Source organism: Triturus cristatus, chromosome 2_1 (genome assembly GCF_964204655.1).
Source record: "Triturus cristatus chromosome 2_1, aTriCri1.1, whole genome shotgun sequence".
Lineage (NCBI taxonomy): Eukaryota > Metazoa > Chordata > Amphibia > Caudata > Salamandridae > Triturus > Triturus cristatus.
The window spans coordinates 719,243,543-719,267,603 of record NC_140581.1 but is presented as its reverse complement, the minus strand read 5'-3'; the positions used below and the strand labels follow the sequence as shown (position 1 = coordinate 719,267,603).

Genomic DNA, 24,061 nt, shown 5'->3' with positions numbered 1-24,061 from the left:
CAGCTGATCTAAAGATATTTTTGGCTTTAAAACCACAAGCCTCCCGCCTCAAAGGTGTGTGATAACATGCATGGGGACGCTACAAAGTAAACTGTAAACAAGTCTAATTCGGCACTGCTGTGCCCTTTAGGTAAAGGAACGCCTAATTTTTCCGATGTCGCACAATGATCCCACTAAATCTTGTGGAGAGCCCCTTCGAGCGGAGGTTTAAGTTTGGCAGCAACCTCCCAGGGAACAATGACTACCACCGTACACGTAAAAGGTGAAGGGTATATGGATCAGAAGGTCGAAACTCTTAGCCGCCGAAGAGTCCAACGAAGGCGGCAGAGGCCCAAAAAAATAAAATAATCCATGGTGCACGCGCACCACAGAGGAGCGGGAATCGAAACCAGTGGTGCGCGCGCACCACAGAGGAGCGGCGAGGGAGAGCGGCAGCGAGGCGAACGCGCGCTGCTGCGCATGCTGGCCACCATCGGGAATGGGCGTTTCAAAGGCGGGACATTGTCCCGCCTTTGCCCAATCGCGTGACTTTTTTTTTTTAGAAAAAAGGAAAGCGCAAGCCAATGGCAGACGGGGAAAGTAAACCCACATGCACGAGCATGTGGGTAGCTTTCTAAACCCTCACAAGAGGTCTCGCGCTGCGCAAGCAGTGCTACGCACTGCAACACGGGCGCGAGACCTAAAAATGACTCTTTAGCTACGCTCAGCGCTCTGAAGCGGCATTTTAGAACAGATCAATGGCAGCTTCTGGCATTTGTTAGAAGGGGGGGAATACAAACAAAATGGAACATAATTAAAATAAATAAAATTGCACTTACCTGCTGCTCCGAAGGATGCCGTCTCGCTCCTCTCTGACAATTGTTGACTCCACCGGCACACTGCGCAGGCTCCCAGATGCCAATCCCAGCACTTCTCTCATGCTGGGAATACAGCATGAGAGAAGTGCTGGGATTGGTCTAAACTGCCTGGTTTGCCGCTCAGACAGTAAATGGAAGTCTGAGGTATTTCTCCAACTGGACTGTGCAACACAGCCGGGTTGGAGAAACCTAAGTGCACATGGTAGTGTGGCCGGCCTAACCGTCATGAGCACTTAAAAGTGCCCATCACCACTCCCCCCTGCCATGCCTGTCAGAGAGAATTGCCTGGCCGGCCCCGCTGAAGACTCGCATCGGCGGTGGTCATGTAGGCAAAAATAAAATTATATTTAAATGCTTTTACTATCATTTTATTTATTTAATTTTAGCAGGGGAGTGGGGGGGGGGGCGGCCCTCCTCCGCCATAATGGAAAAGCCAACGCTGGAACAGACAAAAACCTAAATGTATAAACTTTACACTCATCTCTCGGATTCCCTTCCAGAAGGCCATAAGACCAGATGACAAACTCAAGAATAAATATTGTCCGTCTGCATCTCAATAAAATAAACCTCTCCATCTTTCGTCAGTAGGCCCCTATGTTATCAGAAAAAACTAAATTGTTCATACGTGCATGCTTGCGGTCTTTAAATTAACCTGTTTCTCTTCTGGTCTGGAGCCTGCTTGGTGCTGCAGCTCCATCAGGAGGCAGGATATAGTTGAAGGTCGACCCTTCACCCGGCTTTATTCTGACTAGTTATACGGCCTGGGGAGATATTGCCAAACACGTATCACCGCCATAGCAGGCTCCTATGTTTAGACACGCTGCACTGCTATGAGCATGCACTGCATGTCTATGGAGCTGTGACTGCATGAGAGCGCTGAAATGAAAAGCACCCCTCACGTGTGCACAATCCACAGATAGCGCCTTGCAAATGCCTTCTCCCATCTGCTGCTGACATGCGCAATTGCCTGTGAGCAGCAGAGGACAGGGACGTGAAAACACAAATCAACAATTCAGTCAGTTTGTGCGTTTTCATTTCTGCTGCTCAAAGCAGCAAAGAGCAGCTTCTCGTTCGATCAGTGCTGTCAGGGCAACGCCTTTGAGCCCCCTAAACACCAGCCGCCTCTGATTTTCAGTGGCAGCTCCTCCGCTAAGGCGGAGGAGCATCACCCTACTGCTCCAAAGGGAAAATAAAATGATAATAACATATTGTTATTATAAGTTTATTTACCCTATTGCAGTGAGTGGTGGGGTGGGCGGGGCTTGCCAGAGCAGGGGGGGAAGTGGTGTGCACTCCCTAAGTGCGCATGAACTGTTTGGTCGGCCCTACTCGATTGCATGTTCCTACCAGGGTGCATTACACAGCCAGGTCAGGGACATGCACAGGCTTCCTGTTCCAGTCTGAGCGCCGATCCACAGCTTTATCAAGCAGGCAGCCATGGGGAAGGCAGGCCTATCACCAAAGTGTGACTGAGGCTTCATTGAGGTTGCACAAATTCCTTTTTTTATTATTGTGCACACCTTGCATTTACTTTAAGCCACATTGGATAGGACTCTGGATTTCAAAGGCCAAAACCTGGCTGAATCCATAATAGTATTAGCTGTAACAAAATGACCTGCAGCATAGAAAAAGTGCAACAGCTGTCATGAAAAATTCAAACATTTGCAGGAGCTCCATTACTAGCTCTCCTGCGTGCATGGTCTGTGATGGTGCAAAGTTGAACATCCTAACCTGTAAAAGGTGTAAGGAGAGTTCTTCGCACATTGCAACGCTCCGATCACTTGAATTTGTCATTCCGTTGTATTGAGCTGGGTACATATTCTGGGGGATCTGATCAGGCAAACGGTAAAATTTACAATTCTCTAAAAATGCATATTAAATGTGGGCCATTTCATGTGTCACCTAACGCGTCATGTTTGCACCTTCCAGAACCACTGTGTCCGTCCACACACGTTTTCTGGACCTAATGCAAACCTATCACTGCTTTGTATTATCGCTTTGACGCATGGTACAGTATATGGATTTAGTACATAATGCCAATTCCAATTGTCTCCCCTGCAAGAGAAACATACAGACAAAACTAATGTTTGGAAAGATGTTCTTACATACCGTTTGGGTTTAATTGCAACTATTAAATTCTATAAACCGTGCAAACAGATCTCCAGAAGCAAAGGAACATTAAATGCACCACCGAGCAGAGGCGCCCAGCAGCGCAGTTGTAAGCACACAGGTCGAGGACATTCCACTGCTGCTGTTAGAGCATGACACACCATAAAATACAAAGTGCAGGCCCCGAGCTGGGAGCTTGGGTCTGACCTGCAGGACACGCTATTTGTCACACAGTTATTGCAAAAGATTAAAATGGGAGATTAGGCATGAACTTTGAATCAGGCTGCTTATTTGTCTCCAAAATCCAAAGGTCGTTGGCAGTGAAGCAGAATGTCGGTGCAGAACTTACCCACCACGGAGGCTCCCCTCTCTGCAAATGCCAAGGCGTAAACTCGCCCCAATCCTAGTCAAAAAGAAAAAGTTGCATTGAATTTCCTCTGCGTAATGGTTCAAACATATGCATCAGGAGCAGTAACAAACATAAAGCCACAACATAACATCAGAGTAACATAGCACGTGTTTTAGATGAATAAAAAGACATGGAAGACCTCTTAGAATCCGTAAACAACTACAAGAGTACCTTTCCATACACCAAGCACAGCAGATGAACAGATGGTGGCTTGTCATCTCGGGCTTGGAGGAAATGTTGGTCTTGCAAGACAGAACATGTTGGTGGCCAAAGGCCCTCCCACTCCTACTGAGAATCAGCTAATGGAGCCAGGGGTGAAGACTTGTTCAGCAGAACAACCTGATATTTAGACAGCGGCATGTCTCCTTCATTCCAGGAAGCATGGGAAATATTCTAGGACGGCAGACTACAACAGGGGTTTGGGTTAAGGGCAGGATTGGTTGAGGTCTGGGTGGCGGAAAGGAAAGAAAATGGTGGGCTGTACAAGGCACATCTTCCCTGCTCTTCTGATGCCGTTAGAGTGTTCAGGCCGAGGGGATGTATCAAGAGCCTTAGAGTCATTTGGTATACTGCTACACTGACTTGATCACAGTTTTTAACTAAATAGTGGATGTGAAGCCAGTAGACAGGCGTTCCAAACCTGGTGTCTTGAATCTGGAAATCCTGGAAAAATCTCTATTATCTGTTGTTCCTCATTTCTCATCCGTATTTTTAAACACTGTTTTTTTGTGATGGAAGTGTTGATGGCGTTATTCACGTAAAGGAACATCATTGTCTGATACTACATTTTGTCCCCTCCCCCTGTGCATGATAAATGGCTAAGTAATCTGTAGTTCACGCTCTTTCTTTTTATAGACAGTAATAAAGGAGAACCCTACACATCACAGGAACCATTCTTGTTACACTGGTACAAAATAAGCACCTACAAAGCCAATAGGTCTCACCTTTCTAACACAATTTCTGAGTTCTTGGCTTGCCAGTGTTGGTTAATAAAGAATTGTTTAAAACAAAGTAAAAAAATAAACTTTTACAATACTGCAAAGGAAGCAGACTTCTTTTTTGTAACTAAAATCTGTACATTGGATACATTGAATTCAATGTTTTCAACATGTATGTATGGCATAGTTTACTTTTCAAATGTTTTCCACTCAGGATACTCTGAATAGAATTTAAAAAGAATAAGTAAGTGTCAGAATGTAAAGGATAATGCTAGCCAAGGCCGGATTTATTTTTCACAGGATACAGCCATGTGGTCCTCTGTATTATCCCAAGGAAAAAATGTATTGACCTTCAGGAGAAGTGTCACGCTAAGTACACCTTCTACCTCAGACACCAGCTGAGTGAGTGCAGCAAATGGCCATTCCCCTAGTGCCATAAAAGCCTTTGTGGCTTTGTGCAATATGTGGGATGCAGGTGAACAGAACAAAACCAACCTTTATGGTCTGCTCTTCAGTCACACCCTGCAAAAATATCCATGTTGCTGCGCTTTTACAGACAAGCAGAGATGAATAGGGAGCAATAGGGAGCAATACAGTGTGGGTAAAGGGTCATATTTGAGGAGGAAAGAAGCAGAAAGCTAAAAACACATACACTTTCATGGAGTAGTGAAAGAAAAAGAAAAAACTGTTGCCTAAATGTGAGGAGCGGAAGTGCATACATGTCAGTCAATCAAAAGGATTGTAATGAGGCTATGCTCAAATGGGGGGGACAAACACAAGAAGAGGAGGGCAAGCTATCAAAAAAGAAACAAGCACAGGAGAATGAAAATGAAGCCAACTAATTATATGCAATATGCGGGCTGTAAACCCACTCACTATAAAGTTCACAATAGATCTTTCACAATCAGACAGCTTGTACTGTCTGATAGGCGGGAGCTAAAAAGTTGCCGGGTTTGTCTCCTTCAAGAGGCAGGCGATCGACTCTCTGAAATCTCCTCACTTCACGGTTAACTTTCATGTATATTTCATGACAATTATTAGGCTCATATCCAAAACGGCGGGGACACAGAGTCGCCAGTGGTGATATTTGAACCACAAGCCAGTGAAACTTTGTTGTGTCTTCAGTCCGTTTTTAGGTCTCGCCTAGCGATGTAGCACATGCACTGCTCGCTTGGCAAGATCTTTTGTTGTTGTCGATTTCTTTTCTGAAGGGGGACAGGACATGTGCACGCGTATGGAGGACAGCCGATGTGCACACGTACGTCTTGTGGCGTTAGCACAAGGGACAGCAGATGTGCTTGTGTACGGAGGACAGGAGAAGTGCACGCGTAAGGCTCCCGGCGTTAAGACAACTCCTGCTCGCTTGCTTCCTCCCTGTCTCGATCAGTCCCCTTACATTGCAGAACATGAGTAATTTAATTAACCCTTTCCCTGCCATGGTTTCTATGCCTTGTGTGTCATATTTAGATGCCAAAAACGTTTAACTTGGCTCTAATACTGTGAGTGACGCATTAATGAAACTGAAGATGTGCTGAACTCCTCTCACCTCCGAGGCCCATGCTCGCCACTTATTGTGAACGATTTCATCACAAGACATTTGTTTCAATTTCCTGTGGCTCAACACACAACTTCTCGCTGCACCGAGATCTGCCCACTTTGCCGCAGCCGGGACCACTGCATCTCAAGCCTCAACCCCGGTCACCACCAGTGCTGGATGGCCTCTGGCACGAGCGCCCTCACCCTCAGGGGCCCTCGCGCTCACTCCGCACACACACCCGCAGCCACTTGTGGGGGCGCGTGCACTAACCTGCGCCCTCCTGAGACTCCTGAGCTCGCGCTGGCTGCTCTCGCACCCCTCGGACCGGGCCCTGGGGCAGTCTGTGGCGCACTTTCGTCCTCAGCATCAGTCCTCTTTTCAGCCAGCAGAAGCCCCGTCTCTTCTAACTTCCCCCTTTCAGCCAGTCGGCCAGTTTTCGGCAGCTCGCAAAGAGCAACCAAGTCTCCCCGGTGTAGTAAGAGAAGGACACTCTTGTACTTTTGCTTTTGGTCCAGGGGCTTCCGCCTTAAGAATGTGCCTGGCTTCCTCTTCAGAAAATGGACCTGCCTTTTTCTTCTTAAAAAGGTCCCCAGCGCGTTTCGTTTGAATCCCTTTATTGTCACCTCCAGGGGTATGTCACGATGTAGCCCCTGCGCCCTCTGTAATATGCTTTATTAATGGAAAGTGCAAATTACAAGATAGTGCCATGTTAACAGAAATACAATTCAAGTGTTCGTGATGTGCACGAACGTGTATCGTACCTTCTAATAAGGCTTGCAGAGTTTGGTAAGTTTTTATTGGTTCCTTCTTTTGTTTATAAACCATGCACCTTTCACCAAGTGAATCTATTTAACAAGCATTTGCAATGCAATAGGTCTCGCATTTACGAGAGTTTGAGCTATTGACATTGCAATAACAATGCCTTTTGTTTTCAAAACATAGATAAAAGGCATTCTCATTTACAACACCAATAGCTTAAAGTCGTGCAAACGCGAGACCTATTGCACTGCAAATGCTTGTTTAAGATTCTTGGCAGAGACAAGGTACTCTCAAGGTTAGGAAAAGGGTCTCTGTACACTGATGTTTTGCAAAGCTTTTGGCATTAAAGTTTACTGGAGCGGAGACATCTTCCATGTGGTTATTTGGTTTGCCTCTATTAGTAAAGACGTAGGCAAGGAAGATGGACTCACGAGTAGTGCCTGAATTACTTGCATGTAATCTGCATAACTCATATTCTTTCTCAACACAGTCCCTGCATTTCAACTGCCCTCCTCTTGCATACTCCAAGGATTTGGACCCCGAGTCCTGGGGAAGTTCAGGTAGTGAAGAATATATTCTAGTCTAATATGCAGCCTACACAATGCGGTAGGCACATCACGTTTCTTTCAGTAGTGGTACAAAACAGGTTTCCTTCACAGAAGAAAGACCACCTTCGTTATTGACGCGTCTGTGGAGGAAGAGTAGGACTAATGAAGGTTATCGCTAACTAATCAAGGTAGGAGTTGAGCACCTGCAGTCACTTCTAAATATCATTGTAAGCATCCAAGGACGTGCATGCCTACGAACGTTTGACTCCCTACTAACTAGACTCTAATGTGATCTAAATACCGAATGGTGAGACCCTTATTTCATTGAGTTAATATTCATGATGCTGAAAAGAGAAATATTTTTCAGACACTGAAGAATTTGCCTAAAATGTATTTATGTTCTTTCTGGAATCAACATAAGATGTATAAGGAACTTGAGGAGGTCTAGGACAGAAGTACAAAATGTTTGTGGCTACAAACCCTGCAATTCACAAAATCACAGTTAACAACAACAAAATGAAATTTCGGAATATACTAAACCCCTTTTGCAACTCAGAAAACTCGAACCAAAATGCAAAAGGACTTTACTGACTCATTTCGGTTTACCATTATGAAGGGGCATGAAATGGGCCTCCTTTCTCCTGTGAACTTCAATGAGATGCATAAATGTTTCGGGACAGAAATTGGAATTGCAAACCAGTGGTTAGTTAAAAACTCCTAAAAGGAAGTGATACCCAGTGGATGACTGTCTACCTCCAAGCGCCCACGCCCCCAGTGTGCTCCAGATGGGTTAAAGCAGCACACTCCCTGTGTTGGAAACCAATAGTGGGGAGAGGGCTCGAAACTAGTTTCCCGGGTACTTATCATTCGTTAAGCAAGGTATTCTGCGACTCCCTGCGACTGGAGATTTTTCAGCGCAACGTATTAGTACATTGGTTGCGTTGTAAACTTACATGCAAATACCAAGAGTTGGTGTGCAATTTGCAACCTGTTTTTAAGTCGGGCCACTAGTTTTTAGGCCCAATTATGCATTGGCCATCAGAATGTTGTTATTGTTGAAGCGGTCTCTGCTGGTATTTGGGTCTGGTAGTTGATCACGTGTTACCATAATGAGTTCGCTTCTGAAAGTTAACAGTAGAACCTCAGCTTAATACATGTTTCTTCTACACCCCTCTCCGTACACATGCAGCATTTGCTATGTACAACATCAAATATATGAATATCACCTCTTGATTTGTTGAAGTGCGGTATAATTGTTAATTATTTTGGGTTTCATTATTTTTATTCCAAAGTGGGACGCATGTCGCTCAGGACCGTCATTTAAAAATGGCTGGAAATTACACCATTTAATTGCTAATAAGTATTATTGAAATATCAAAGTGCATGTCTATCTGCTGTTATTTTATAACATGTCAGTCCTTCAAATCTCATCGGGAATGCAGGGCCATCACGGATAAGGGGGACTTTCCTTTTACAGAATCCATTTCTAATCCACAGATGAGCACTGGTCCCACCATATATGGAGGAATACAAGAAGGCACCCAGCGAACTTTGCACTCCCATTTCTGCAACATAAGTTCAACCGGTTATTTTTGACCCAGGATAGTTTTTTCTTGTCTTGTCGATATTACACTTTAAGGGTAAAAACATATTTGCTTGGGATTTAGCAAAAAAATAACATGCAGCTGCACTTAAAGAAATTAAATGTATATGTTTTACATCAAGGAGAATGCAAGGCGCGAGAAGATGAAATAAACATTAAACAGCACAAATATCTTTTTGAAAAGTAAGGAATGAGCATACGGAGTGGTTTCATCAACATTGTCACTATCAGCAGAAAAAGGGGTACGCTCCATGCCTTAGCCTCAGCAGCGGTCAAAAAGGAGAGCTTTCTACAGAATAATGCAATGGGAGATCACAGCAGAAGGGTCATATATTAAATCTGTGTTTAGGTTCATTTTGTCACTGGGGTCTTCACAAAGGTGCTGCTAGTAGTGGCAGATATCATGCATTACCAGGGGATATTAACTCTTTCCCTTCCTGGGTGACTGGCCCATCCTCTTTCTGTAGTTATCCCGAGTTACCCAGAACATGAGCACAGTAGGAAGGACTTTGTCAAGTTTTGTGTTTCTTGTCAACTAAGAGAAATGTCTCTGGTCATCACAACACCCACCTACAACGGGGCACATTTTGAGACAGAGGTGCAAAACAAATTTTACCAGAATAGAAGGCAGCCTTAGGGCTTACTTTATGGAACTTCTCTAGGCTCAAGAAGGTACTAGTAATCAAGGGCTCAGTATCCAGGGACACAAATTCTTGCACCTTCCTGATTTTGAGGGCAGATGAGTTCAAGGCCATACGTCCCTATTACTACAGAGTGCAGGAGCTGGAAGGGGACCTCAAGTTCTCAATCAAATCATGGTCTGTGATGCCTGGGAGGATATGAGACCATTCTCATAATGAAGTAAATTAGCAGGGAATTCAGGGCTCACAAGACTTCGTCTCCAATAGATACCCAACTACAGGTGTCAAGCGCAGGTCAGGTTGGACAACACAATATTCATATTGTCTATCGACAGCACTGCAGACACTTGGTCCATGTCTTTGGTGCAACTCAAACTCGGCTTGGCACGGTGCGCGGAAGAACACCAACTTTCAATGCATACAGTGCATTGCAGTGAGGAGGACAGCGTAGGTGCAGACTAGCTTTAAAGCATTTTCATTGTGTCCAAAGGCTGGTTAGCAAACTCAGGCTACCCCAAGTGATAGGACCTCTGTTTAGGTATCCAATCCTTGACTTGGTTAGAGCATTAGATGATGGGTTGCTGCCCAACAGGTGCTTGGGGTACAGATGAGTGTACTTTGCACTGGCCAGCAGACCTCCTTCTGCATTTTCTCCTATTGCTCTACTGCATCAGGTAGAGCTCAAAGTCCTGGAAGAACAAGCAGATCTGATGGCTTGGTTCTGGCTGAGGCATATGTTAAATTCTATGCTAGTGCAGATAGTGGGTCTCTCACTTTAGGGTCTACCATACCATCCACATATAGTTGTGTTTGAGGGTCTCTTCTTCTGGTTAAGTAGCCTGGACGCTCTATAGATTATGGGGATGGGGTTATAACAAAAGGATCTCTCTACCAAGCATACAACAAAGCCTTTATATTGCAGTTCAATGCAAAATAATGGCTCCCTTATGCGGCCCCATCAGTTGTCCAAGACTTACGGGATGGGTTTAGTTGGGTCTTGCAGTATGCTCACTGAGTACTTGTAGTCAAGGCCTTCAGCGCACACCATTGAGGCATTCATGAAGGAGAAACTTTGGGTCCCAGAATATTTCACAGCTTTAAATGAACCAAAGAAAATCAGGTTCAGCTCGGTTTCCACCTTATGATTTGTCATTGGTATTCGGGGTTTTGCATTCCCATCCATTTGAACCAGAAGACGCCACTGAAATTACATTTCGTACTGCAGTTTTCATCCAGAACTGCAGTCTAAATTTCAATTTTCCCAGGAAAGTGTCCTGTCCTAATTCACTTTCTTAAGCAGAAGATCAAATGCAATGCCTAGATATCAAAAGCACGCTTGGATAAGTTAGCGGCATTCTGTTTCATAACTTAGTATTAGTGGAACTAGGCGGGGTAGAGCTTGCACTGTTGCCTTCAGGAGGTAGCTCAGCTTAAAATGTGCCCGCTTTTATAGTTGTTCGAGGTGTGGTGCCGCAGGGATGCACTAGAGATCTAATCTGTGCGACTAGAACTGGGGTGCACACATTTCATAGAATAAGACCTGCGGGAGAAAAGATAACACAATCTTTTGAAGAATTGTTTAGCAACACATATTCAAAATATATATTGTAAAGTTAGTTGTTAGATGCAATTGAAACTCAACTAGCCCAACCTACTGCTACTTTGACTTATTGTGCTGGTCTTGGTTTGCAGCTCTAGGTTTCCGTTTGACAACGAAATGTGACATTCTGTAACTTTATGCTAATGACAGTCTAGCTGGGGCGTAGCGAGGGTTACAGGAGACATGTAGGTCAGGGGTTTCTCAAAACATAACTGTAACAAGCATTTGCAATGCAACAGGTCTCGCATTAGTTAGAGATTTTGGCATGGTTTATTTTTTGCTGGATTTGTTTGTTGTTTTGTGTACTGAATGTGTTAGCTAACTACAGTTTTGTATGTATCTGTAGAGTAAGTATGTGTATTATACCTTTCGCATTGAATATTTGCTGGTGTAAAATGATATGTAGCATCAGCTAGAGTAGCAATAATGTGTATTTGTAGTTGTGTTCTAGTATTATTTGTAGATGGTGTTGTGTTGTAAAATTGGTATGTGTTTGTGTTAATTAGTATATAGTGTAGTATATGTTTTTAAGCATTGTAAGCATAATGGATGCATAAATATGTCCAGCACAAATGTTGTGTTTTTATAATTTTTTTTATTAGACATACATTTTTGCTGCAACCAAGTAAATATTAGTAAAATAGTTTTAATTATTAGCGGTACATTATATTTGCTCAATAATTTCTGCAATACATCTACGGAGAGACACACACACACACACACAGAGACCGAGACCAGAAAGACAGAGACTGAGACAGAGAAATACAGAGACAGTGAGACATAGAAACAGAGAGACACAGAGACAGAAAGACACAGAGACAGAAACACATACACAGAAAAGAACACACGCACGCAGAGACACGCACACAGAGACAGAGGCGTGCACACAGAGACAGAAATGCACAGAGTGACAGAGGTGTATACATAAAGAGAGACGTACCCACAGAGACATAGACACACAGAGAGACAGACACACACACACAGAGACACACACACACAGATTGAGACACACAGAGACATACCGAGACACATAGATACAGACACACAGACAGATACACTGAGACACATAGATAGAGACACATAGACAGAGACATATAGACAGAGAGAGACAAACACATAGACATAGATAGAGACACAGAGACAGAGATACACAGAAAGAGACATACAGACAGAGACACAGAAACAGACAGAGACAGAGACACACAGAGAGAGAAGAGGAAAATGGGCTGGGGAAGGGTCCATCTATCCGGACTGCTGGTGAAGAGGCCAACGCGAGTGTCCAGCGAGACGTGCTTGACAAACGGGTGGCTTTCTGACCGAGCATCCACCTCCAAAACAAGCACAGGTGCAGCACAGTTTTGTTTAAAGACCCGAGTAATGGCGATATTAGCAGTTCAGAAACACCCAGCTTCTATTGCACATGCATACTTCCTAAACATATGGTCGTAACATATACTGCTCGGGGTACACATAGACAGTAGATGTTGCCCTGTGGATGATTTATCGACCATGCAACTAAGGATCAAGAGTTCTAATGCCGGATTGCCCGTTCTGTGATTCTGGTCAAACCACCATATCTCCCCTTATCACCTCCGTTTCCTCATCTGGCAGACGCCGACTTTGACAGGTATAATTAAATCGTTTTTTCCTCTATCTGGATGAAGTGTTTTATATACATCTCAAAAGCAAGGTCTGTTTGTGGTGCCAGTCTATAAACATGTAACCCACTACCATTCTCTTTCCAGAGAGCAGGTGACAGCACCGGTGTAAGGGCTAATGGTGCCCTGGGCAGGGCTGCGGACTGGCACACGTTCCACCAGCTTGCAAGATCCCATCAGACGCGGGGGCAAGCCCGTGCGCTGCCCATCTCCGGGCATTAAGAAGAGACATTAATGCCACTGATCTCTGCCACGGCCTCCTCCCCTTCACCCATTGTGCGCGCAACACGTTTACAGCGGATATAGGCGTGAGAAATGAAAGGGGGTAAGAGAATAGGGGCACATTATGCGCCCCTCTTTCACACTGCTAATCCGGTTTACACATCCCGCCTACCCGTCTCCACGGGGCTCCGCGCGGTGTGTGGCAGCGCAGTGAGTCAGAGGTGTGTGTGAAAGCGGGGGCGCTGAGTAAAAGGAAAGAGGGTTCTTGTTCCCGGGTTTACCGCGCCTCTGTTCCACTGCATGCAAACGAGCCAGTGTATGCTCGGGCTCTCCACAAATATTTACTGGTAAAACATGCCACCCGCTATGCTACCGCCTCGCAAGCGTTTGAGGGTAAATGTATCCCTCACACTTGCGCCCCAGGTGGATGTGTTTAAAGAACCCGGGGGGCGGGGGGGGGGGGGGGGTATAGCCCATCTTTTAAAAACTTTTTGACCAAAGGCTGACCGGTGCCCTCCAGGCAGGAGGTGGGATCTGTCTTTAAGCCAAATGGCGCAGCCTTGCAGGAACTGCCGTGACGCAGAGTTACACTGCACGCATCTACACGAGGTGATAGGGTGACAAAACCCAAATCTATGTTTATGCTTTGGCTAAAACACAATAAAAAGCCCATGCCATGTTTTATTCAAAGTCCCTAAAAGTATTCCTCGCTTAAACATGAGGCTCACTGTCAGGTAAACACCCTGCCCTTTCTGCAGACAATCCCAGCTTTTGGCAGGTGCCAAGTGCACCCAAACGTTAAATATATAGTGAGCCCACCATCACGGACAGCTTTGTAAGGCTGAGTGACAGATGATCCATACCGGTTATAAACCATCAGGTGTGTCGAGGAGGTCATATCCACCTTAATACGCTTGTTACTCCGGGGGAAGGTGGAAATAAAGTCAATGAGCACCTCGGCTGTCTGCATGTAGCGCCAGCAGCACACCTACCTGCTGTGGAAGCCTACCCACCCTGCCTCCCACATGCCCGGGTCGGCATCAGTGCACCAGGCTGAGGTGTGTGAGCGACGGGCTCGTGGAGTTTGCTTTGGGACTTCCTGTGGCCTCCCTGTAGCACAGCTGGACCTGCGGGGGCCCGCAGCAAGAAGGCATCCCCCAAGCGTGAAAAATGGGTCCCGGGAGACCTCGTCTGAAAACCGCAAAGACTGCAGCAGGAACGAAGAATAGTAGCCGGAAATTACGGTTTTCACTTCGGCGAGGGTGACTGAGGGAACACCGGCGGGGGACAGCAAAGTCAGGCTGGGAGTGGTGCGAGGGAGACAGAAGTAGTAAACAAGCCAACGAGTGGTGCGCGCGCCACAGCGAGGCATGTGCTTTCAATTATCGCGCCCGTGTCTGGGCACGATAATTGAAACCAGATGACGGCCGGTGCTCGTAATAGACACCAATAGGCCATGGGCGGAGCAATGCTCCCGCCTTTGGTCTATTGCGTGCGCTCTTAATAAAACAAGCATTTGCAATGCAATAGGTCTCGCATTTGCGAGAGTTTAAGCTATTGGCATTGTAAATGACAATGCCTTTTATTTATGTTTTAAAAACCAACATGTTAATAAAAGGCACTGCAATTTACAATGCCAATAGCTCAAACTCTCACAATTGCGAGACCTATTGCATTGCAAGTGCTTGTTATTTTTCCCTGAGCAAAGAGCTATTTCTAAATGAACCTGTGTGCCTACAGAGTACCGTTGTATGGGGGTGAGAGTAGTGCCTTGCATTTACAATTTTTAAGAAACCCTGAGTTTCTTTCAAACAAAGCAAAGTGCCCCCTAATGTTACCCGCCGATGACCTGAAGTCAAAGTAACGATGAATAGAGGAGGGAGCTATTCAGTGATGTAAACATTATCAAGTGTGATCAGAAACCAAAGTGTACCAGGAGTTATATTATTAGTTTTACTTATAAAGCGCACCGACACCGAAGGTTTCCTGGTGGAAGAAAAGCGCTGCAACTATGACCCACGAGTGACAGCGGCCCTATGGAAAGACGAGAGTATTCAGAGCTCATCCAAAAGTCCCCTGGTTTTCTGGAGCTTTGATATTCAGTCCCCAATGCTACTTTTATTAACAAAGGAAGCAGTGAGTCATCTCTGACTGGTCGAATAAAGCTGGGGCTGTAAAGTAACACACAAGAGGCGATTGGGTAATGAAGACATTGTTTTTTTATTTATTTGAATGGTCAATTAGAGCTTTGATACAAACACTTCAAAGAGCAAAAGAAAATTAGATACTGAAATATTTTTTTATTTACGTTTTGTAATGTTTATGTGTTTTTGTGTTTTATGTTTAAATAAATAAAAAAGCAATAGCCTCTTGCTCCACATTAAAAACGAAATCTTAAAACTATCAACTATTGCATTTGCACTTTACATATTAATAATATCATAAGCGTAATGTTACTCCGATTCTATGTGTTGCACCTAAAGCACTTGCACTTTTAAACCTCTATTAATGTGTTGTACTAAAAAGAATGCCATAGATTTAATCATAGCCCTGAGTTTTACAATGCCATCTGATTATGAACTCCTCAAAATGTTTTATCTATTTTATAAGAGTAATTTTTTATTTCTATTTATTTCGTTGCAAAAGGGTCATGCATTTAAAATATGATTATTAATATTACTCTAATGGTCTAGCGGTACCTTGAGAATGTATATGTTTTTATTATCTTGATGTGTGTTTTATTATTGTATATCTTTTATGATTTTTCAAACCGAAATAAAGATTAATTGAATTGAAATCTTAAAACAAATGTAAATCACAAAGGTGGCAAGCTTCCTGAGGTCAAAGAATAATTAAATAACTTGTTGCAGCAACAGGGTGCAAGATTCTCACTAGGGCAGTGTGAAGGGAAATAATGTTATAACAAATCATGTTACACAAATTCAGAAACTGCATCAGCGAAGCCAGGCAACATTTTCCCACTTTGCACATCTACACAGGAAGTGAATTGACTGCTACTAGGAGCATTTTCTGGTGGTATGAAGGCCCCATCTCTGGCACATCCAGAACCCATGGCATCAAGGGAAGCTATGTGGATTAACTGTGAACCCATTGAGGTGTACAACCTTTGTAGGCTGTTATTCATATTTAAGAATATGCAGGAGGGAGGCATGCCAGTGATAAGGGAACATGATTATGGGAGCATCTTCTAAAATGTCGTATTACATGCGGTATGTTTTTTTTTTTCAAGCGAATGCTTCTAGGTATTTTGCAATGTGTAAATTTATGTCTAATTATTGTATGGTTTTATTACAAAGCTGGATCAATAAAAAATATTGAATCTTGGCAAATCCTCATGTAGATAATCTGTAGAGACAACACTGAGAGATGAGCGAGCATTGGGACAGTCATGGCCTTTTTGAGTCCTGGTTCTGAAGAGGTTCATGGGCCACTGAGAAGCTGGGATTTGGTGAGCTACAGCCTACGTGGGAACAGCTCCAGTGCAGGAGGCAGTCAGTGTACTGGTGACAGCAAGGGACAGATGGACACAGTGTAGGTGTATGGACAGCCGAAGGATAAGTAGGGATGGCATCCATTCTTTTAATATATTAATGGAAGATCGAACACATTCGCCAAAGCACTAACAGGTCTAAATCATCAGCCAGGAAACCCCTGTTTAAGTCTAGAAATCAAACGATTGGTAAAATGCAATTCAGTAACGCGCATGAGAAACGGAATCCCGAAGAATACCTACCGTTTAAAGAAAAATGTAAAAGTCTTACACTTCAGTTTTTGTTTTTTACTTACAAGGTCCCAAAGGCGAGACCTATTGGCTGTGCCAGTGCTTGTTTTTGGTTTGAAAAAGAAAAAAAAGACATTACAAGATCTTAAATGGTGGTCGTTTTAAAGCAGTCTCTTCCATTTAGAAAATTGAGGCACATTTTTAAATCCTTGTGAAGGTGTGGAGTTGTGCGTCTTTGTCCAGTCTTTGCATCCTGCTGGGTTGCACAGCTCCTCTCATGTCCTACAGTGGCTCGCCTCGTGATGTGTGGTGCTACCAAGGGATAGGTACTCTTAGTGCAGCAGGTGCAGTGATACTGGGGTCCAGGGTGTCAGGGGCTCACTAGACAGCAATGATGGATGTTTTTTGCATTATTACTCAAGTAGTGGGCAGTAAGAGAGTTTTCTCTGCTTGAATTATGGCCCAGGGCACAAGTGCAACGCCACCGGGTTCCATAAGGATATTACCATTTTGTTAAGGAACCCATTTCCAGTTTGTGTAAGGGTAATTTAATGTCAATTTCATTTGTCGATAGAACGGGGCCTTTCGGCCTCTCATCTGATTGCTACGTGCTCAGATTGATCTTTGCAGCAGACCCTCGAGGCAGCGAAGGTTCTAGAAGGGAAAGGGCAATCTTTGCAAACGTATTAGGACTCTCAGCTCTTGGAATTTCTGTGGAGCTGGGAAAGATAAGAATTTGAGCCATTGAATTATGTGGAATAAAAAACGGGAGCCATAACCCCGAAGGAGTAATACAATTTTTATTAGGATGGTATTATCCGATTAATCCAGCTCAGCTTGAGGTGTACTTTTATTTGGAACCGATTAGGTAAATTCATTAGTTTGTACACTGAGGGCTTGCTCGCTTTAACTCACAACCGAACGGTAACAATTCCAGGGAGAGGCAGCATATCTCACTAACACCTGTCAAAATAAACACACAGCTCTCGGGGGGGATCAGCCTGCCGACTTCACAAAGGGAATCTGGGGGCCGGAGAGCGAGTCTCCAGCTCAAGCGGCAAGGAGCCGAAACCTGGTTAACGGCTTTCAGAAAAGCGACTGAGGCCAGAGAGATCTCTCGCGGGAGGTGAAGTGAAAACACGCAATTCAGTTCTGGAAGAAATGTGTTCACGTTGCTGTAGCATGAGGCTGACTACGTGTGCCCGATAGGTACTGGCTTCTTTGGGGGTTGTAGTTTAAATGGAGCCCTGGGACAGAGACGTGGGGGGCTGTGACCAAATCTGTATCAACAACGGTCACCAAGAGAGATTATAAAAGCGCGATGCCTCTTTGAAAGCCAAACTGTAGTGCATTTTTGGGGATGTATATAGACGGAGGTTCAGATATTAGCATGTTTGCTCGTGTGTATACTGCGTTCGTGTGGTGTAACTGTGCGCTACTATGTGTGACCACCCACATGCGTTTGGTACAATTCCATAATAACATTTAAAACAAGCCATCGCCACGCGGCCGCGGCTGCGAAAGTGAAAGTGATCGCGATCACGTGCTGCGAAGGAAAGACACATGGCGCTGCGCGCGTGCACGTTCACGTGCACTGAAGCTTTAGGCCACGGCAGCACTTTGAAAAGCCCGTATACAAAATGTCTCGGCCAGACCAGCGCATGCGCTGGATCAGGCGAGACCTAAAAAGACGACCGCAAACGCCAATACTGTGGACCAAAAGGAATCGCACAAGCACAAGCGTGTGCGATTCCAGGCTCCGTTTTGGAACCCTCCAAAAAAGGACTCTTGCTGCGTCGCGCACTGCATCGCTAGGAGCGAGACCTAAAAACGATGTATTTCTTCAGTGATAGCGAGTAGAACTATTTAAAAAATGCACTCCTCATACAAAATACAAACGAGGCATTACTTCTTATTTTTAAAGTGGGATGGGAACAAGGATTCTTATTAGAAACGAAATAAAACCAGGCACATAGGTGTACTTTTTATGAAGCATGCAAGGTTAAAAAACACCTATATTTTGTCACGCTCTTTCATGGACATTTCCTTTTTTAGGGGGGACTAAAACCATTATAGATTATCAAATTCAGCAGAATTTGAGAAATAACATTTTGTGCAAACAAAGCAAGGTCAGCTATTGATAGTATACATTATTGCACTCATTACCCTTCGCTTGGAAATATTGGGTGGCAAAGTTGGTGAAAATGTATTACAAGACTTTGCATGTTTTAACTTTGGTGTCTTTACCTCCAGATTCTGAGTTTCGTGCTAGAAACAAAGAATAATATCAGATTTTGGTTTTATTGCTTGGTACCACAAGGCAAAAACAGCATAACTTCCCTTTTCATAAGATACAAAATGTGAAATCGGTAAAATGTTTCCTTATGTAAATTTCGTCAGCTCTTAGCATGTGTGAGGAGAAAAATACAGATCTGAGTGCGTTTTACTCGGGACTTGGAATGTAAAATCTCTTCCAAACAACCGTTTGCGTCTGAGTTGACCTTTTCCACTCAACTCAGAATGAGGCCCTATGGATTACGCTATGGGGAGCAAGATTCATAAAAATACTTCGCTCTTGCAAAGCCAGCATCGGAATCCCAAGCCAGGTCTGGTTGCTCAGTGGATTCATGCATTCACTTCAAGAATCTGAGGTTGACTTCATGCTCAAAGATTTGAATCTTGGTGTATCCACTCAGACTTTCATCACTCAGAGGTGGACAAAATGAGTACCACGAGTTGGATAACAGTGTTATTTAGCGCCAAGGTTCCCCAAGGGATGAACATGCGGCTGCCCGAGGCCACCACAGGGGGCCATTAAGGAGGGCGGCCCTGTAGTGGCATCGGGCATCCACCCCCACTCCGTTCTCCTCCCCTCCCCTTTTCCTTGGGGGGGGGGGGGGGTTTGGCCTAGGGAGGAGTCCCCCCCCCCCCCCTTGGGTCGCGGGTGTCCCGTGTCACGTCCGGTGCGCGAGGCGGGGTGAGGGGTACATAGGTATCCCCCACCCCCTCCTCGGCCTCTTTCCCGCACCGGACGCGCCGTGGACACCTCGCCTCCAACACGCTCACCCACCCTGCCGCTTACCCGGCGTGTTGGCAGTGGGGAGCACAGTTGAACTTTGTAATGTTGTACTTTTTCATTGCAGGTGGAGTTATAGGGCCATCTGGATGCATATGGGTACAGAACGGTACCGCTGCGCGGCACACGATGGTGCCAGAGCCGAACCCCAGGAGCCTCATGGGAGGTTCACGGATTCTATGTCGGCGCCCCGCAGTCCTTCGGGCGGTTGTGGGCCTGAGCAACTGGGGGCTTGCCTAGCTACGCTCCGCCCAGAAGGGCGTGAGTATAATGGACCTAGGGTGGTCAGGTGATCCGGGAAGGGGAATCACCAATAGGTGCAGTACTAAGTGGTTTGCCACGGTGCTGCTAGGCTCATCAGGCGGGCAGGTGGCGAGAAGGCTGCCTGTCCTTGGATCGCCCGTAAGCTAACCCACCAGATTACATAACGTTCTATGTAATAAACCTGCAGCAGTTTTTTCCCAAATATATCTTGTGTGGTGTGTTTCATTTGCGGGCATTCTTGCTGTGGGGGGGGGGTCTGTTGCCATGATGGTGCTATACGTTTTACAAATACAGGCTACCTAACATCATTTCAGGTGACAGATGTGCACTTCGCCCTTTATTTTGCAAGTCACCATGCACATTTGTAAGTCCTTATAAGTCTGCCTTCCTTGCGCTTTTTCTGTAATACACAAATGATTTGCAACCTCTTGTAGGGTCGATAAGCATAGAAGAGCAACAGACTGCCGATGAGTGCAAGTGGCTAATTCACGACAGCCTGCACTCTACATCTCTAAACTAGGAGTGATGTGAGTAGTAGATAGAACTACCAAGTACCACATCATGCTTTTTGCAATGTTTCTTTCACAATGGTCCACTGTGACTTCGCCACCCTTTTAAGGTACAATGGTTGCAATAGCATCATACAACAAATTCGACAATACAACGAATATTGAGATAATTAGTCCGGCGCAGTCTCTCATCTCATCATTGGCTAATGTGCACAGTGCCCACACCTAGTTTCTGCCCGATTTATTTTAAAAGGAGAGGACGTGAGGGCCTAATTTCACAAACTAAGGATTAGCAAATACTTCATAGCACAAAGCCGGAAGTGCTTTCACCCCAATTTCAAGACATCGAGAGGCAAGCAGTCTATTTGAAAATCTGGCCGGTTATGGTTTTCCAGCACAATTTCTCATTGGAAGTGTTAATTGATGCTGGCCTGCTGTTTAGTATTGCTCTGCCCTGCTACACAGATTATGTGAATAGCTAGGTACTAGAGTACCCTGTTATGCACAGGATGTTGGGAACAAAGCATATCAAATTAAACAAACTGGTGTCGCCAGTTTTATTTAAGTGAAATTCTATTAACCAAGGAGCTCAGCCATACAGCTATTCGAGGTACTCATAGAGTAACATTGAAAAAAGTGTGCATTAGAAGGCAGGCAGTGCCCCGTTTGTCAAAAATGTCAAAGGGAGTTAGCAAAAAAGGGTCACACAGATCACCTACGGAAAGGGTTTGGCTCTTGCTACATTTGTTTATTTGGGAACACCACTTTTGACTTTAGTGAGATGATGCCACTGGCCAGCACTCCCAGTCTGAAACTTGTTCTAGCACCAGTGTATCTTTTATAGGAATCTCAGCTTCCTTGGCAGAAATGCAAGGAGTTCCAATGATTCATGTATGCAAGTGTTAGACATGGGGGTCTCTAGTTGGCAATGGTTTGCACCCTTGTCCAAGTAGGGACCCCTCTTCCTAAGCAGGATAAGGGGGATACACTTTTAAAATAACCTCTGCTCACCCCCTTGGTAGCTTGGCACGAGCAGACTGGCTTATCTCAGAGGCAGTGTGTAAAGCATTTGTGCATGTGACAGCAAGAGTGAAAACACTACAAAAGGACACCAGACCAGTTTAGAAAAAATAAGCAAATATTTATCCAAACCAACAAGACCAAATATGTAAACAACATATAATACTGTTAAAATTGTTACTTTGTAAGATAACCTTCAATTTGACAGGAACAGTTGAAAAACACAGTTCTTCCGAGTCGGTAGCTCCGTCCAGGGGTAACGCGATGCTGAAAATGGCAGAGTCAACAGTTCCAGCCGACTGCATCTGTATGGGTCAGCTAAAGCGTCAACAGGCTCGTAGACAGTACCTTTCTTGTTGCAGCAGACACGTTTGGTCCTCACAATCGGGACAACCGTTGTGGTTGCGATGTGAAGTGGAAGCAGTGCAGCATGCGGTGCCCTCACGGAGCGGTGCAGGCAGCGGCTCGGTGACGGTCGTCCAGTGGCATAGGTGAGGCCAAGGCTTACGATGCAGAGTGAGGCGGTACTCGATGCGGTGCTGGCAGGTCATGGGGCGGGCGAAAGAGCTGATCGATGTTCGTTAGGGTCAGGCAGCAACGGTGTCGGTGACGTCTGGGCAGAGTGAAGCGAGGTGCTGCGGAATGCGGTGCCCACAGGACGCGGTGCAAACAACGGCTCGGTGATGGTCGCCCAGCAGCGTCGGTGTGACCAAGGATGCGATGTGAAGTGTGGCGGTACCTTCAGGACACAGAACCAGCGACTGACTCGGTGACAGAGTCGGCTGCTCTTTTCCTTCTACTGCAGCTGAAATGAGTGCTTCCAGAGACGATGCCCAGAAGAATGAAGAAGTGTTTGCTTTTTGAACCAGGGGCAACTTCTACCTCAAGCCCTTGGAGATACTTTGTCAAGCAGGATACACACACAGTTCCTCTCCTTGGTAGGAACAGCTACTGCAGGACAACCCCAGACAGCTAACAGCAAAGGGGCAGTACTTCTCCTCCAGCTTCTACCAGCTCTTCTCCTTGCCAGAGGTTCCTCTTTAATTCCAAAAGTGATCTACAGTTCAGGGGTCTGGGCCCCAACATTTATAGTCCATTTCTCTTTGTTCTCTGGTGTCAGAGAGGCTCTGTGCGCAGTCAAAAACAGTTCTGTCCTCTCTGGTGCAGCTTCCCGCCAGGAGGTGGAGAAAGCATTGTCCAAGACAGATAAGGCCCATTCAGGTGTAAAGGAAATCTCCCCCCTACTCTAAATGCAGCCCAAGTCTATTCAGCCCAGCCCTGACTCGCCTTGGAAAGGAAGGACACACCTCACCCACCCCCCGTTGGCTGTCTGAACAGAATGCACATCCCCGGCCCCTGTCACTCCAAAGACAAAGTCAATCCACAAACCTAGCAGAGGCACACTGGATGGCTAAGCAAGAAAATACCTACTTTCTAAAAGTGGTATTTTCAAACCCAGAATGTAAAAATCATCCTTAGTAGAAGATGCATCTTTAGATTCTAAGTTTAGGCATACTAAACTTCATTTTCCTATCTTGTTCACATAAGCAGTTTACTTATAACATCTTATAAGTTTAACTGTCCATTCTATCCTATGGGACAGATAGCCTTTCAATAGTAAAAAAAAGAACTTGGCAATATTTCACTATCAGGACATGCCACACACATAAGGACATGTCCTACCTTTCACATATACTGCACCCTACCTACTGGGGTACCTTGGGCCTACCTTAAGGGTAACTCGCATGTAAGAAAGGAGAGGGTTAGGGCCTGGCAAGTGGGTGCACTTGCCAGGTCGACATTGCAGTACTAGACTGCACACAGACACTACAATGGCAGGCCTGAGACCCTTTTGTAAGGTTCCTTGTGTGGGTGGCACAATCAGTGCTGCAAGCCCACTAGCAACATTTGGTTTACATGCCCTGGGCACACACAGGGCACTGTACTAGGGACTTAAACAGTAAACCAAATAAGTCAATTCTGGAAACACTAATCCATGACAACTTACAGAGGGAGCACTTGCATCTTGGCACTGAACAGCAGTGGCAAAGTGCCCAAAGCATCTAGACCAGAAAACCAACACACAGTAAAAACACAGGAGGCAAAGGCAAAAATACAGGGGAAACTCACACCAAGGATGCCAGGTCTAACAGTAAGGAAGAGAGTTTAGCATCTCCGAACAACTTTGCGCATCATGGTTTGTGGTCTGATTGAGTGTTTGCTGTCAGCTTTGGAGTGGGACTCCTGCTTTTTGTTTTTAAGTGAATTGGGTATTTATATCAAAATAATATCACTGGCATTGAACATTCTTAGACTACCTGTGCATTTGTTTTGTGGATGGACTGTCCAAAGTTGGGAATAGTATGGTGTGACTTCGGGTCAGTAATGGGATGAGGAATATGGATGCTGGGGCATTGCATTGATTACGAACCAGTAACCTCCAGTGCTGCTGTTCCTACTCTTCCTCATCAGTCCTTACACTCGCCTATCCACTGAGAGAACATGGCGATTTGGCTATTAGTAGCTTTGTTAGAACTAGGATGCTCTGTGGATTCCTGTCAGTTTTAGC

The 24,061-nt window shown here is 45.1% G+C and overlaps 1 protein-coding gene across 1 annotated transcript in view; it reads right to left on the bottom strand.

Annotated features, from left to right (window-relative positions):
* The window catches only part of HSD17B4 (hydroxysteroid 17-beta dehydrogenase 4), a 974,808-nt gene that overhangs the window by 919,642 nt on the left and 31,105 nt on the right, over positions 1–24,061 (bottom strand). Inside the window, exon 2 of the mRNA XM_085632660.1 lies at positions 3,316–3,369. Coding sequence (XP_085488786.1) covers positions 3,316–3,369 — 54 coding nt within the window. The remainder of the gene's footprint in view (positions 1–3,315; positions 3,370–24,061) is intronic.